This window comes from Ovis canadensis, chromosome 5 (genome assembly GCF_042477335.2).
Source record: "Ovis canadensis isolate MfBH-ARS-UI-01 breed Bighorn chromosome 5, ARS-UI_OviCan_v2, whole genome shotgun sequence".
Lineage (NCBI taxonomy): Eukaryota > Metazoa > Chordata > Mammalia > Artiodactyla > Bovidae > Ovis > Ovis canadensis.
Window position 1 is genome coordinate 55,177,926 of NC_091249.1, and position 15,167 is coordinate 55,193,092.

The 15,167-nt window shown below is 36.4% G+C and overlaps 1 protein-coding gene across 1 annotated transcript; it reads left to right on the plus strand.

Moving 5' to 3' along the window:
* Positions 1-14,028: 14,028 nt before the first annotated feature.
* Positions 14,029-14,958, plus strand: LOC138441807 (olfactory receptor 2T27-like). The gene has a single exon (XM_069592870.1). It carries the CDS (start codon positions 14,029-14,031, stop codon positions 14,956-14,958), a length of 930 nt encoding a protein of 309 aa, XP_069448971.1.
* Positions 14,959-15,167: the final 209 nt, after the last annotated feature.

Sequence of the window (15,167 nt, forward strand, 5' to 3'; positions counted from 1 at the left end):
TAAACTATGATAAAAGAAGCAGTAACATATAATGGATAAAAGACAGTCTCTTCAAGATGTTATGCTGAGAAAACTGGACAGTTGCATATAAAAGAACGAGATTAAAACATTTCCCTACATCATATACAAAAATAAACACAAAATATATTATAGACCAAATATAAAATATAAAACCTTTGTAAGAAAACACATAGCAGTGCAACAAACACTGAGCAAGCAAAGATTCTTTCCAAAATGGTCTAACCCACCATAGTTAGATGATTAGTAAGCAAATTGCAGGGCATTTATCTCATTTGTAAGCTAATTGCAAGGACAATTATGAGATCCTGCCAACTATGCCAATTACATTGTGCCCATCTTTTCCTGTAACAAACGTTGTGGCTGAACCAGCCCTTGCGATTCTTAATTTGATTGCAAGGCTTTCTTTAGCAAAGGCCATCAGGAAACTTTGAAAAAATAGAGGTCTGTTATTTATAAGACCCATAAATAGCACAGCACATTTGAGCAAACATCAAGGTTTGGGAAGAGAAAGTGAGAGAGAGAAACTGAGGACTGACCTGGGATTCTGCTTTTATTGAGGTTGAAGGTGGAGGCCTAGGGTTTCACAGAGACATTCTCTTTTGGTGAACTGAAGACATAGACCAGAAATTTAAAGTGCAGAAAGAGAAAAAAATGTGTCCCAAATGGTGAGTTATTGAAGTCAACCAATATATCTAAAACAAGAAAATCTCAGAGTTAAGCATGCTGTGTGGCCTGTTTCTGGCTCTTTATCTAGTCTTGTGGCTCAATGTGTTTATTTGAGATAGTCTTCTTTGAATTAGATGTTTCCTTAAAATGGATGCCTCAGCAATCAGAGCTTAAGTCAAGCACTTGCATTATAAAAAAAGAAAATAAAAGAAAAAACTGTTGGGGCTTATAACAGCACGCATACATGGTCAATTAATTTGCAACAGTGAAACAAGGATATACCATGGGGATAAGACAGCACCTTCAATAAATAGTGTTGGGAAATCTGGACAGTTAAACACAAAAGAATAAAGGTGAACTGCTATTTTCATCTTATACAAAAACCTATCCAGGTTTGGTGAGACTTGAATGTAAGATCAGAAACCATAAAACTCCTAAAAACAAAAACAAAACGTAGGTGCTAAGTACCTTGACATGAATACAAGCTATGATCTTAGGATTTTATACCAAAAGCAATGTCACCAAAACAAAAATAAACCAGTGCACTATATCAAACTAGAATACATCTGCATAACCAGGGAATAGAAAAACAAACTGAAAGGCAACTTACCTCATGGGGAAAAAACTGGAAAACATTTATTTGATAAGCAGTTATTATACAAACTATATAAAAACTCATACAACTCAATAAAAAATTTAAAATAGACAGAACATCTGAATAGACATTTTTCCAATAAAGACATACAGATGACCAATAGGTGTATGTAAAAATGTTCAATGGGACTTTCCTGGTGGTTCAGTGGTAAAGACTCTGCCTCCAGTGTAGGAGCCCCAAGAGATGTGGGTTCAGTCCCTGAGTCAGGAAGATCTCCTGGAGGAGGGCATGGCAGTCTACTCCAGTGTTCTTGCCTGGAGAATCCCATGGAGAGAGGAGCCTGGTGGGCAATAGTCCATAGGGTCACAAAGAACCAGACATGCATGCACACAAAAGTGTTCAATATAATTAATCATCAGAGAAATGCCATTTAAGACCACAGTGAGATATCCTGTCACACCTATTCAAATGGTTATTATCGAAAAGACAAAAAACAAGTGTTGGGAAGGATCTGGAGAAAAGTGAACCCTTCCTTGCACACTGTTGGTGGGAATGAAAATTTGTACAGCCACTATGGAAAACAGTATGGAGATTCCCCAAAATATTAAAGGTAGAGCTATCATAACATCCAACAATTTCATATCTTGGTATTTATTTAAAGAAAACAAAAAGACTAACAAAAAAATGTGTATGCATTGCCAAGTTTATTATAGCTTTATCTACATTGGCCAAGATATGAAAACAACCTAAGTGTCTATTGAAGGATGAACAAATAAAAAAGCATGTTTATATACACTGTAATATATTTTGGCCATAAAAAGACGAAAATCTTGCCATTTTTGACAACATGAATAGACTTTGAGGGTATCAAGCTAAGTAAAAATGTTTGATAGGAAAAGACAAATTTCCTGTGATTTTACTTATACATAAAATCTGAAACAAACAAACAAAAGCAGGTTTATATGTACAAAACACAGATTGTGTGTTGCCAAGGGATGAGCAAAATGAGTGAATGGGGTCAACATGTACAAACTTATAAAATATGCAAGTCACGTAACATATGGACTATAGTTAATTATATTTTACTGTATATTTGAAAATTGCTGAGAGTAGATATTAAATGTTCTTATTACAAGAAAAAATAAGTGTGTATACTGACAGATATTAACTAGGCTTATTTGGTGATCATTTCTCAATAAATACAAATATTGAATCATTATCATTTATACTTTAAATTAATATAATGCTGTAAGTCAATTATATCTCAATAAAATAAAAGAAGAATCAATACCAATCCCTCACAAATTCTTTCAAAAAACTGAAGAGGATAGTATATTTCCCAACATTTTACAAGGCAGCATAACTCTGATACAAGACAGAAAAAGACAGTACGAGAAAATAATTTATACATCAATAAATCTAATAAATCTAAATACAAAAGTCATTGGCAAAATACTAGCAAACCAAATTCAACAGCACATGAAAAAGGTCATCCTCCATTGAGAAGTGTAATTTATCCTTGAAATGCAAAGATTATTCAAAATATGCAGATCAATCAATGTGATATATAACATTAGCAGAAACAGGATAAAAACAATATAATCATCTCACTAAAAGCAACAAAGTATTTGACAAAATTTAACATTTTTAATAATAAAAACTCTCAACAAGTTAGATACAGAAAGAATGTATAAATTTAATAAAGGCCTTATATGACATGCCCATAGCTAGTGATATCCTCAATGGTGAAAAGATAAAAGAGTTTCCTCCAAGATCTAGAACAATACAGGTGTGCCCACACTCAACATTTCTATTCAATGTAGTAGTTGAGTCCCTAATCATTGCAATTTTGCAAGAAAAATAAAAGTAATTTCAATTAGATAAGAAGAAATAAAAGCATGTCTGTTTGCTGATGACATAATCTTATATAGAGGAAATCCTAAGGCTCCCCCAACAAGTTCTTAGAACTAAACAAAAGCAGCAAAGTTTCAGAATAGAAAATCAAAATATAAAAATAATTTGTATCTGTACACTAACATTCACTAACTAATGAACAATACAGTGAAGAATATTTACTAATGAACATTATAGGGAAGAATATTTTTAAAAATTCACAATAGTGTAAGAAACAATATAATATTTGGGTAAAAAATTAAGGAGGTGAAAGGCTTATATACTGAAAATGTAAAGCATTAATTAAAGAAATCTGAAAGTTTATACCAGGGACTTCCCTGTTGGCTCAGTCAGTAAAGAATCTGCCTGCAATGCAGGAGCCCCAGGTTCAATCCCGGGGTGGGGAAGAAGCCCTGGAGAAGAAAACGGCAAGCCACTCCAGTATTCTTACCTAAGAAATCCAACAGACAGAGGAAATTGGCAGGCTACAGTCCATGGGATCACAGAGTCAGACATGACTTAGTGAATAAACCACCAGCAAGAATACACAAATAAATGGAAAAATGTGACACATTTTGGATTTAAAGAATTAATATTTTTAAGTGCTCATGCTGCCCCCAAAAATCTACAAATTCAGGGTTCAGTTCAGATCAGTCGCTCAGTCGTGTCCGACTCTTCTCTATTAAAAGCCAATGACATTTTCCACAAAAATAGAACAAGCAATCTTTAAATTATATGGCACCACAAAAAACTCGAATCATAGCAATTTTTAAATTAATTTATTAATTTTAATTGGAGGCTAATTACTTTACAATACTGTGGTGGTTTCTGCCATACATTGAGATGAATCAACCACGGGTGTATATGTGTCCCTCTGTCCTGAACCACCCTCCCACCTCCCTCCCCATCCCATCCTTCTGGGTTGTCCCAGTGCACCAGCTCTGAGTGCCCTGTTTCATGCATCGAACTTGGACTGGTCATCTATTTCACATATGGTAATATACATGTTTCAATGTTATTCTCTCAAATCATCAAACCCTCAGCTTTTCCCAGAGTCCAAAAGTTTGCTCTTTATATCTGTCTCTTTTGCTGTCTCACATATAGGGTCATCATTACCATTCTTTCTAAATTCCATATATATGCATTAATATACTGGACTGGTGTTTTACTTTCTGACTTATTTCACTCTGTATAATAGGTTCCAGTTTCATCCACCTCATTAGAACTGACTCAAATGTATTCTATTTAATAACTAATATTCCACTGTGTATATGTACCACTACTTTCTTATCCATTCATCTGCTGATGGACACTCTAGGTTGCTTCAATGCCCTAGCATTTGTAAACAGTACTGCAATGAACATTGGGGTACATGTGTCTTCAATTCTGGTTTCCTTGGTGTGTATGCCCAGCAGTGGGATTGCTGGGCCATATGGCAGTTCTATTTCCAGTTTTTTAAGGAATCTCCACACTGTTCTCCATAGTGGCTGTACTGGTTTGCATTCCCACCAACAGATTAAGAGGGTTCCCTTATCGCCACACCCTCTCTAACATTTATTGTTTGTAGACTTTTTGGTGGCAGTCATTCTGACCGGTGTGAGATGGTACTTCATTGTGGTTTTGATTTGCATTTCTCTGATAATGAGTAATGTTGAGCATCTTTTCATGTTTTTGTTAGCCATCTGTATGTCTTCTTTGGAGAAATGTCTGTTTAGTTCTTTGGCTCATTTTTTGATTAGGCCTTTTATTTTTCTGGTATTGAACTACAAGAACTTCTTGCATATTTTTGAGATTAATTCTTTGTCAGTTGCTTCACTTGCCATTATTTTCTCCCATTCTGAAGGCTGTCTTTTCACCTTACTTGTAGTTTCCTTCATTGTGCAAAAGCTTTTATGTTTAATTAGGTTCCATTTATTTATTTTTTTATTATTTTTTGTTGTTGTTCTTGTCCGCCATATTCATCCTTTTTTTATTATTTTTTAAATTTTATTTATTTTAATTGGAAGTTAATTACTTTACAATTTTGTATTGATTTTGCCATACATCAACATGAATCCTCCACAGGTATACATGTGTTCCCCATCCTGAACCCTCTCCCTCCTCCCTCCCTGTACCATCCCTCATTTTGCTTATATTTCCATCACTCTCAGAGTTGGGTCATAGAGGATCTTGCTGTGATTTATGTCAAGTGTTCTGCCTATGTTTTCCTCTAGGAGTTTTATAGTTTCTGGTCTTATGTTTAGATCTTTAATCCATTTTGAGTTTATTTTTGTGTATGGTGTTAGAAAGTGTTCCAGTTTCATTCTTTTACAGGTGATTGATCAGTTTTCCCAGCACCACTTTTTGAAAAGATTGTCTTTAATCCATTGTATATTTTGCCTCCTTGGTCAAAGAAGGGTGTCCACAGGTGCATGGATTTATTTCTGGGCTTTCTATTTTGTTCCATTGATCTGTATATCCATTTTTTGTGCCAATACCATACTGTCTTGATGACTGTAGCTTTGTAGTATAGTCTGAAGTCAAGCAGGTTGATTTCTCCAGTTCCATTCTTCTTTCTCAAGATTGCTTCGGCTCTTCGAGGTTTTCTGTTTCCATACAAATTATGAAATTATTTGTTCTAGTTCTGTGAAAATTACTGTTGGTAGTTTGAGAGGGATTGCATTGAATCTGTAGATTGCTTTGAGTAGTAATTTTCACTTGTTGATTCTTCTGATCCATGAATGTGGTCTATTTCTCCATCTATTTGCGTCATCTTTTACTTCTTTCATCAGTGTTTTATAATTTTCTATATATAGATCTTTTGTTTCTTTAGGTGAATTTATTTCTAAGTGTCTTATTCTTTTCATCGCCATGGTGAATGGGATTGTTTACTTAACTTCTCTTTCTGTTTTCTCATTGTTAGTGTATAGGAATGCAAGGAATATCTGTGTATTCATTTTATATGCTGCAACTTTATTCATTGATTTGCTCTGGTAATTTTCTGGTGGTATCTTCAGCCCCTCCTCACTGATGGTGGACATGAGAGTCTGGGCTACTTCTAGGCTTGCAGTTGCGGTTAGGCACCTATTCTATGGGGTTTTGATTTTTTTTTTCTCCCGGTTATTTTGCCGAGATTCCAAAACTCCCCGCAGACCCACCTGTGAGAGGGTTTCCTACTGTGTGGAAACTTCTCCTCCTTCAAGATTCCCTCCCCAGGACAGGTCTCTGTCCCTAACTCTTTTGTCTCTCTTTTCGTTTTGTATATTTTGTCCCTCCTCCTTTCAAAGAGAATGGGCTGCCTTTCTGGGCTCCTGGTTTGCTCTGCCAGCATTCAGAAGTTGTTTTGTAAAAGTTGCTCAGCATTCAAATGATCTTTTGATGAATTTGTTGGGGAGAAAGTGGTCTCCCCTCCTATTCCTCAACCATCTTGGCACTGCCCCAGAGTCTTAGCAATTTGAAAAAGAATTATGAAACCAGGGGCATTACCCTTTCTAATATCAAATTATTACAAAGATATACTAAAATAATATACTAGATCAAACTTGTATATTACTGGTATCATCCAATGAAACAAAACAGACAGCATAGTGATAAAACCACTCATATCTCACCGAATATTCAACAAAAGTAACAAGAACACACATCATGGAAACATTATATCTTAATGGTGTTAATATCATAAATGGTGTTCAGCAAACTGGATACATGTATGTGTGCTCAGTCATGTCCAATTCTTTGAGACCCCATGGACTATAGCCTATCAAGATCTTCCGTCCATGAAATTTTCCAGGCAAGAATATTGGAGTGAGTTGCCATTTCCTCCCCCAGAGGATCTTCTCAAGCCAGCGATCGAACCTGAGTTTCTTACGTCTCCTACATTGCAGGTGGATTTTTTACCACTGTCCAAGTGAATATCCACATGTAAAAGAATGAAGTTGGATCCTTGTCTTATTCCACTCACAAAAAAATTGTCTTTTATCCAATAATAAAAGATAAAAAACTTAAATATAAGTCATGAAACTGTAAAATGCCTCAAAAAAAATACATACTCAAAAGCTCCTGCATTGGTCTTGACCATTATTTTTTTGATATGACATCAAAAGAAAGGACAAAAAAAGCAAGTATAAAGTAGACTACATCACACTAAAAAACTTCAGCACATCAAGGGAAACCATCAAAAATGAAAAAACAATCAATAAAATGGGAAAAAATGTTTATAAATCATTTATTTGACAAGGATTTAATATCCAAAATAGAAAAGGAAGTCATGCAACTCAGCAGCAAACAAACAAGTGCTCTAATGTAAAATTGGACAAATGACCTGAATAGACATTTTTTCAAACACATACAAATGGCTAACACATACATGAAAACATGTTCAATCAACATCACTAATTATCAGGAAATGTAAATCAAATTCACAGTGAGATATTACCACAAACTTGTTAGGATTTCTATTTTTAAAAAGATAATAGGCAAATGTTAGCAAGGATGTGGAGAAAAGGATCTCTTGTACACTGCTGGTGAAGATGTATTTTGGTGCAGCCATTATGGAAAACAGTATGGCTGTTTCTAAGAAAATAAAAGTAGAATGTGCTCAACCAATCTGGGTAATAAATCTGAAGCAATGAGATTATCTCAAAGAAATATCTGTTCTCTCATATTTGTTACAACATTATCACAATAGAGAAGAAATTAAAGTAACTCCAGTGACAGATAATTGAGAAACTGATAAAGAAAATGCTATATATATATATATATATATATATATATATGTGTGTGTGTGTGTGTGTGTAATATTGTTATATAAATATATAGCATATATTTATATTCCCTTTGTTATGGAATATTATTCATCCATCAAATAGAAAAAAATCTGCCATTTGCAGCAACATGAATGAATCTAGAAGAAATTATGTTAAGTAAAATAAGCTAAACTGGAAAGATAGGTACTGTACAATCTCACATATATGGACTTTATTTTAAAATTTCTTAATTCATAGGACCACAGTAAAGCAGTATATATCAAGAGCTAGATGATAGGAATAATGGAAATATTTTAGTCGAAGAGTACAAATTGACAGTTATAAGATGAGTTAAGTCCTGAGGATGTAGCATACAGCATGGTGTTATATGTCATTGGAATATTAGAGATAACCATTTATTGTATGGTTGAAATTTGCTGAGAGAGTAGATCTTGGGCTTTTACATTGTGTTAAGTCACTCAGTCATGTTCAACTCTTTGCAACCCCATGGACTGTAGTCCACCAGGCTCCTCTGTCCATGGGATTTTATAAGCAAGAATACTGGAGTGAGTTGCCATTTTGTCCTCCAGAGGATCTACTCGACCCAGGGATTGAACCCATGTCTCTTGTATCTCCTTAACTGGCAGGCAGATTCTTTACCACTGAGCCACTTGGGAAGCCCAAGCTTTTACAACCGCCTCCCCCAAAAAAGTTCCTATAGTTCCTATGTGAGGTAATGAATGTGTTAATTGTGGTAGTCATTTCTCAAAGTATGGAACATATCAAATTATCATCATGTTGTACACTTTAAAGATAAATTTTACTTTTCAACTATTACTCAATAAATCTTGGGGAGAGAGTAAAAGGGCAAAGCTATCACAAACAATGAGAAGCATCATCTGCACATAGAAAAGAGGTAACTCTGTCTCAAACATATGACATGTACAAAAACCTTTTGCCACAAGCTATGTGTTTTCCTTTCTGAGTAGTTTAACAAATATATGAAAGTTACTAGACAATTTTGTATCTTGTTATGGAAAACAAGCTACTTGTACTTGGAGCCACTGATGCCCTAATTAGTATTTCTGCGTCACCTTTTATTCCTACTGTTGAGCCTGGGAATAAAGCAAAAATCTATGACATTCATGAAAGAAATATGGTGACTTCCACAAAAGCCACTGATGTTTAGGTATGGATTGTCACCTCCCATAAAGCAACTGAAGTAGATATTCTTACACACCTGACCAAGTGTGACTGTAGAGTCAGGATAACCATAAAAATGTGTGATATGAAACCAAGTCATGTGGTCTCCCAGGGCTACTTCAGCCCTCTCATACAGTATTCCTAGATGGTGAGCAACTAGTTATTTCAAGTAGAATGATTCTTGGAGGGAACTTTTTCCATCCAGAAACTCAAATAGTCACAATTAAAATATTAATCAAACTATTGTTTCTAGAACCCACAAATTACTTGACTCATTGAATTTTATTCCTTTAAATGAGTTTGCTTATTATTCTCTTGCTGAAACCACAGTCAGAGTTTATATTACTCAATTAATTTCCTTTCCTCCATTTTCCAGTGCAAAAATAGATTGTAATAAGATAAACTAATACTCAGACCCATGATAATTTGGAATAAAATTGTAATCAGTAAAAACATAAGGCGTTTGACACTGGCATTCTCACCTAGAATTTTGCTTCACAGTTCATGTTTAAGTACAATTTTCAAAAAAAAGTTTGTTTGTTTTTTGCTATCCACTCTTTCAAAGTCATCCAAATACTTTGCTATCACATTTTCAGCATGTAGTTTCTTTCATGTCTCCATTTTCATAGATACAATCAAAGTTCAACCATGCTATTTTACAAACAAAAAGTACATAATACTGGACAGCGTGTATACTTTATAGGAGGTTTCTAAGAGCCCTATACTTATTTGGTGGTGGTTGTGGTATAGTCGCTAAGTCATGTCCAACTCTTGGCAAACCCACAGACTGCAGCTCACCAGGCTCCTCTGTCCATGGGATTTCCCAGGCAAAGATAATGTGGTGGGTTGCCATTTCCTTCAGATCTTCCCGGTCTGCTTCAGTGCAGGGATTGAACCTGCCTCTCCTGCACTGAAGGTGGATTCTTTACCAATGAGCCACCAGGGAAGCCACATTTACTCTAGATCTGTAATTAATTGAAGTTTGGGGACAGACTCCCATGAGAAATCCTTTAAGGTTTCTCCAACTCTGTGGTACACAGAAGCTATGGAAGGACTTCATATTACAATACTGAATCCTCACATTCTGTTCTCAGACCTAAGCCAGGCGTAGAATAGAAATGTAATTAATTCACTTTCAAGTACCCTGAAATGTCAGAAATCAGGTTTCTCAAGACAAGGATTTACTGCACAAGAGTCATAGTGCACAAGGGGATGGCAGTAGCTACTGGAAGTTCACCAAGCAGCAGTAGCCATGGAAGAGAAAAGTTGTTTACCTATTAACAGTGGATAAATAATTTATACTAATTTATATTCTTCCATGCAAGAAGCTAACTCTGTTTGTTCATTCAGTCTCCACATCAAAGGTTCAGGACAGAAAGCTTTGAAAAACAAGAGCACATATGTTTGGACCACATAGAAAGGAAGCCTCTCACAGTGAGTCACGATATGTGAAATGCATTTCTTTTACAACTTACATTTCTTTTACAATTACATAAATACATAAATGACTAGACAGGTTGAATAATATCTTGATGGAGGGAGTTTCTGTAAGGAAGTGCCTGTGTCCCCATGCTCTTCAGCCATTGTCTGACAGGGTATTGAGAGCACATTGCTACATGTCTTCTCTGCATCAGTTCCTCAAGACTGCACATACATTCCATATGAACAGTCAGTAGGTTAATGCATGTAAAGGGCTCTGACATTTAGTAAGTCCTCTTTGCCTGGAGAATTCCATGGACTGTATAGTCCACGGGGTTGGAAAGAGTCAGACACAACTGAGCAACTTTCACTTTACTTTACTTTTACTATAAGCATTAACTACTGTTGTTATTGGAGAAGGAAATGGCAACCCACTCCAGTATTCTTGCCTGGAGAATCCCATGGACCGAGGAGCTTGGTGGGCTACAGTCCTTGGGCTGCAAAGAGTCGGACAGGACTGAGCAACTTCACTTTCACTTCACTGTTGTTATAATCACTATTATTAGCAGTTCCTCCTCTATACTGTCATTGGAGGAGACATCCATGTCTTCTCACAGTATTTCTTTAGGAATTACTGCCCTGGAGCCTAGGAGGAATACAACTTGGATCTTGCATGACAAAGACATTTTTTGGACATTGTTTTCCAGAAGGAGTTTAAGAGCATTCGAAAGAATAGGGTGAATCATGGATGGGAATAATCTGTACAAACCTTTCTGATAGGTTCTATCTTTCACCATTTACACAAAAATGCTTTAAGAGTGAGTGTTTCTTTGACTGTTAGTCACTCAATTTTTTGCAATGGAGACATTAGGATCCTTGAGCATTTACCAGGAAATTTGAATTTTCTAAGAAGAAACTGAAAGAATTGGCACTATTTTTAGCTAAAATATCCCACAGAATTAAGCTTGCTTTTTTTGTATTTCTTGAGTAAATTGTGCTTATCCATATTTGAACATTTGAAGGCAAAAATATACACATTTTGGCAGAAAAATATTTTGCAAGAATTTTATAACATAGTGTGCATTATTTAGTCAAGACTGAATTTGTATGGACAGATACTTTATTATATTGAAATGATGATTCAACAACAAATTATGCATCAGCCAAATACAGACTTATGTGTTTGTGCTAAGTAGCTTCAGTCGTATCCAACTCTGTTTGACCAGATGGAAAGCCTTCTCAACCCAGGTTGGGAAGATCTCCTGGAGGATTGCATGGCAACCCACTGCAGTATTCCTGCCTGGAGAATCCCATGGACAGAGGAGTCTGGCAAGCTACAGTCCATAAGGTCACAAAGAGTTGGCTAATGCATAGTTTGTTGTTGAATCATTATTTCAGTGTAATAAAGTATGTGTCCAATGGTTTTATCAATACCTACTGATTAATGTAATTTTTAAGAAGGCAAGAACACCCCTTATAAATCAAGTAGATCAAAGTCTCACTTACATACGAACCAACTGAATCCTAGAGCTATTCATTGACTTCCAGGCTTGCAAAGATACTGATAGAACCAAGATCTTATTAAAGAAATCTCAAGAATCACTTTTACTTTATATTCCTAAATTCAAGAAAATGTAATATTGCATGATAGATATAAAACATAATATTTTCAAACCACAATATGTCACATTTAAAAGTCTAATTTGTTAATCTGTGAAATGATTAATTCATACTTGAAAAGGACTTGTATATAAGCACAGAGTGAGATGCTAGGTACAGTGTTCAATCCTTTATCACTCGTGCTGCTGCTGCTGCTGCTGCTGCTGCGGCTGCTGCTAAGTTGCTTCAGTCGTGTCTAACTCTGTGCAACCCCATAGACAACAGCCCACCAGGCTCCCCTGTCCCTGGGATTCTCCAGGCAAGAATACTGGAGTGGATCACCATTTCCTTCTCCAATGAATGCATGCATGCGAAGTCGCTTCAGTCATGTCCGACTCTGTGTGACCCTATGGACAGCAGCCCACCAGGCTCCTCCATCCACAGGATTCTCTAGGCAAGCATAGAGCAAATTAATTTGGCAGTGTTTGACCATTTCCCATTCTTAGCCTAGAATTCATAGTAATAATAATCCCTGTGTGTTAAATATGTAGGCAAAATGTCATATTTTACATGAGGTACTTGATCATAGAATATAATTTTCAAAGATATTCTCCCATCATTTCACACCACAGAGAATGAATGTGTTAGGGAAAGTATTTATGTCAAAAAATGTAGGATGACAGAGAAACATCTTGAAAGAAAGCACTCCAGAAAAGCAATCCAGGGACCCAGAGGTGCCCAGGGTCTCTGGTAATGTAAAGAAACAAAATTTCCCAGAGCTAAAGCACTGCCACAGCTTATAGTGACTTTTCCTTGGAAGTGTGACACTGAGAACTCTGCTCTCTTTCCATTGACAGTCAGACAGTATACAATGTTTCTCTTTCATTATTTCAAATAAAAGAAGGCATAGGGAATATTTATGAAGATATATGAATTCATCTGTCATCAGCTGAAAAATATGACTCCTACAAACACAGGATCTTAAAATTCATTTGTAGGATTTTAGTCAACTTGTTAAGAGTATTTTGAAGATTTTTATTCTATAATCAATGAACAATAACTGTAAGATTAACTGGTTGCCCCTGGTGGCTCAGATGGTAAAGAGTCTGCCTGCAGTGCAGGAGACCCAGGTGCAATCCCTGGGTCAGGAAGATCCCCTGGAGAAGAAAATGGCAGCCCACTCCAGTATTCCTGCCTGGAGAATCCCATGGACAGAGGAGCCTGGCAGGCTACAGTTGATGGGGTCACAGAGTCGGACACGACTGAGAAATTTCACTTTTAACAAATGAAAGGATATGGCAGCTGTCTTTAAGTTGTTAACTGAATAAGGAAATTATTTAACTGTAAATATGCAGTTGAAAACTAAGATGAGGAGTACGAATCAAAAGAGAAAACTGAATAAAATAAGAATTACAGAGATTAGCTTATAAAATGAAGTGAATAGCTTTTCTCATTAGTAGACAATTAAAATTTCATGATAAAAGCTGAGAGAGAACTCCAAAGGAAGTAAGAAATCTTTCTTCTAGGGTGAAGGTAGATAAAATAGAACACTTAGAAAAGCAATATGCAAGAAATAAGAATGTCAGTACATTAAGAAATTCAAACATGGGAGAAATAATGGTTAAGTAAGTGATTATTATAAATCAAATGGAATAAATATTCATTTACCAACTTTCAGGTATGATCTTTCTAATTTCTAAGTACAGGTGTTTTAATTTGAGGAAGTTTTGTGGGTTTTTTTTCCCATTTTCTCTTTTATGAGAATGTGCTGCTTTGTAGTCTGATCCATAAGTGTACAAAGAAAGTCCTGACCAACATATTAAATTATTTTAGCAGAGCACCACATCCTCTGCTACATTATTCTGCTTCTGCAAGTTTTCAGTTTGAATAAGGCATTTGAATGAAAATATGAATCAGAAGAATGATACCTCAACTGACTTCATCCTCCTGGGGCTCTTTCCCTGGTTCAGACATCCCAACCTCCTTATCCTCATTATCATCCTTATCTACACTGCTGCCTTTACTGGAAACTCCATACTAATCCTCCTTATCTGGCTGGACTCCCATCTTCATGCTCCCATGTACTTCCTACTCAGTCAGCTCTCCCTCATTGACCTGGCTTACATTTCCTGCACAGTCCCCAAAATGGTTACCAACTATTTCACAGGAAAGAAGAACATTTCCTATTTTTCCTGTGCTACTCAGCTCTTCTTTTTCCTCACCCTTGGCCTTGCTGAGTGCATCTTGCTGACTCTCATGGCTTATGACCGCTATGTGGCTGTCTGCAACCCCCTGCGGTACACAGTCCTCATGAACCCCAACATCTGTCTACAGATGGCTGCTGCAGCCTGGATTGGTGGAGCCCTTGCAGCCCTTGTACACACCATCTATCCCATGAACTTCCCCATCTGTGGTTCCAGAGAGATTAATCATTACTTCTGTGAGATGCCTGCCATCCTGAGATTGTCTTGTATGGACATATCAGCCTATGAGATGGTGAAATTTGTGTCAACCATTGTTTTTCTCCTGATCCCATTTATTCTCATTCTAACTTCCTACACTCTCATCTTCCTCACTGTTCTCAGGATGAACTCTCGCAAGGGCAAGAACAAAGCCCTGGCTACCTGCTCTTCCCACATGACAGTGGTGAGTCTCTACTTTGGTCAAGCTATCTTCATCTACATGACACCCACCTTAGCCCATACACCTGAACAAGACCAGATTGGAGCTGTTCTTGGCACCATAGTGACCCCCATGCTCAACCCACTCATCTACAGCCTGAGGAATAAAGAAGTGGCGGGGGCTCTGAGGAAGTGCATGGGAAAGTGTTACAGTTGAGGAAATATCATATTCTACAATGTCACTGTCAGAAATGCTCTACTGTCAATATTAAAAATAATCATGGTCACTGGACTGTCATAAGGGAAATATAACAGCATAAAGGAGCAAGATGATATTAGGATGCATACTTATTGACATATGTCTATTGAGATGGAGCTGTTCTTAGTTCTATAGTGATGACTCTAGTTGAGTACAAACAATGTGTT

Coding starts and splice junctions, on each gene's coding strand:
- LOC138441807 (XM_069592870.1), top strand. CDS start 14,029: ATGAATCAGAAGAATGATACCTCAACTGACTTCATCCTCCTGGGGCTC.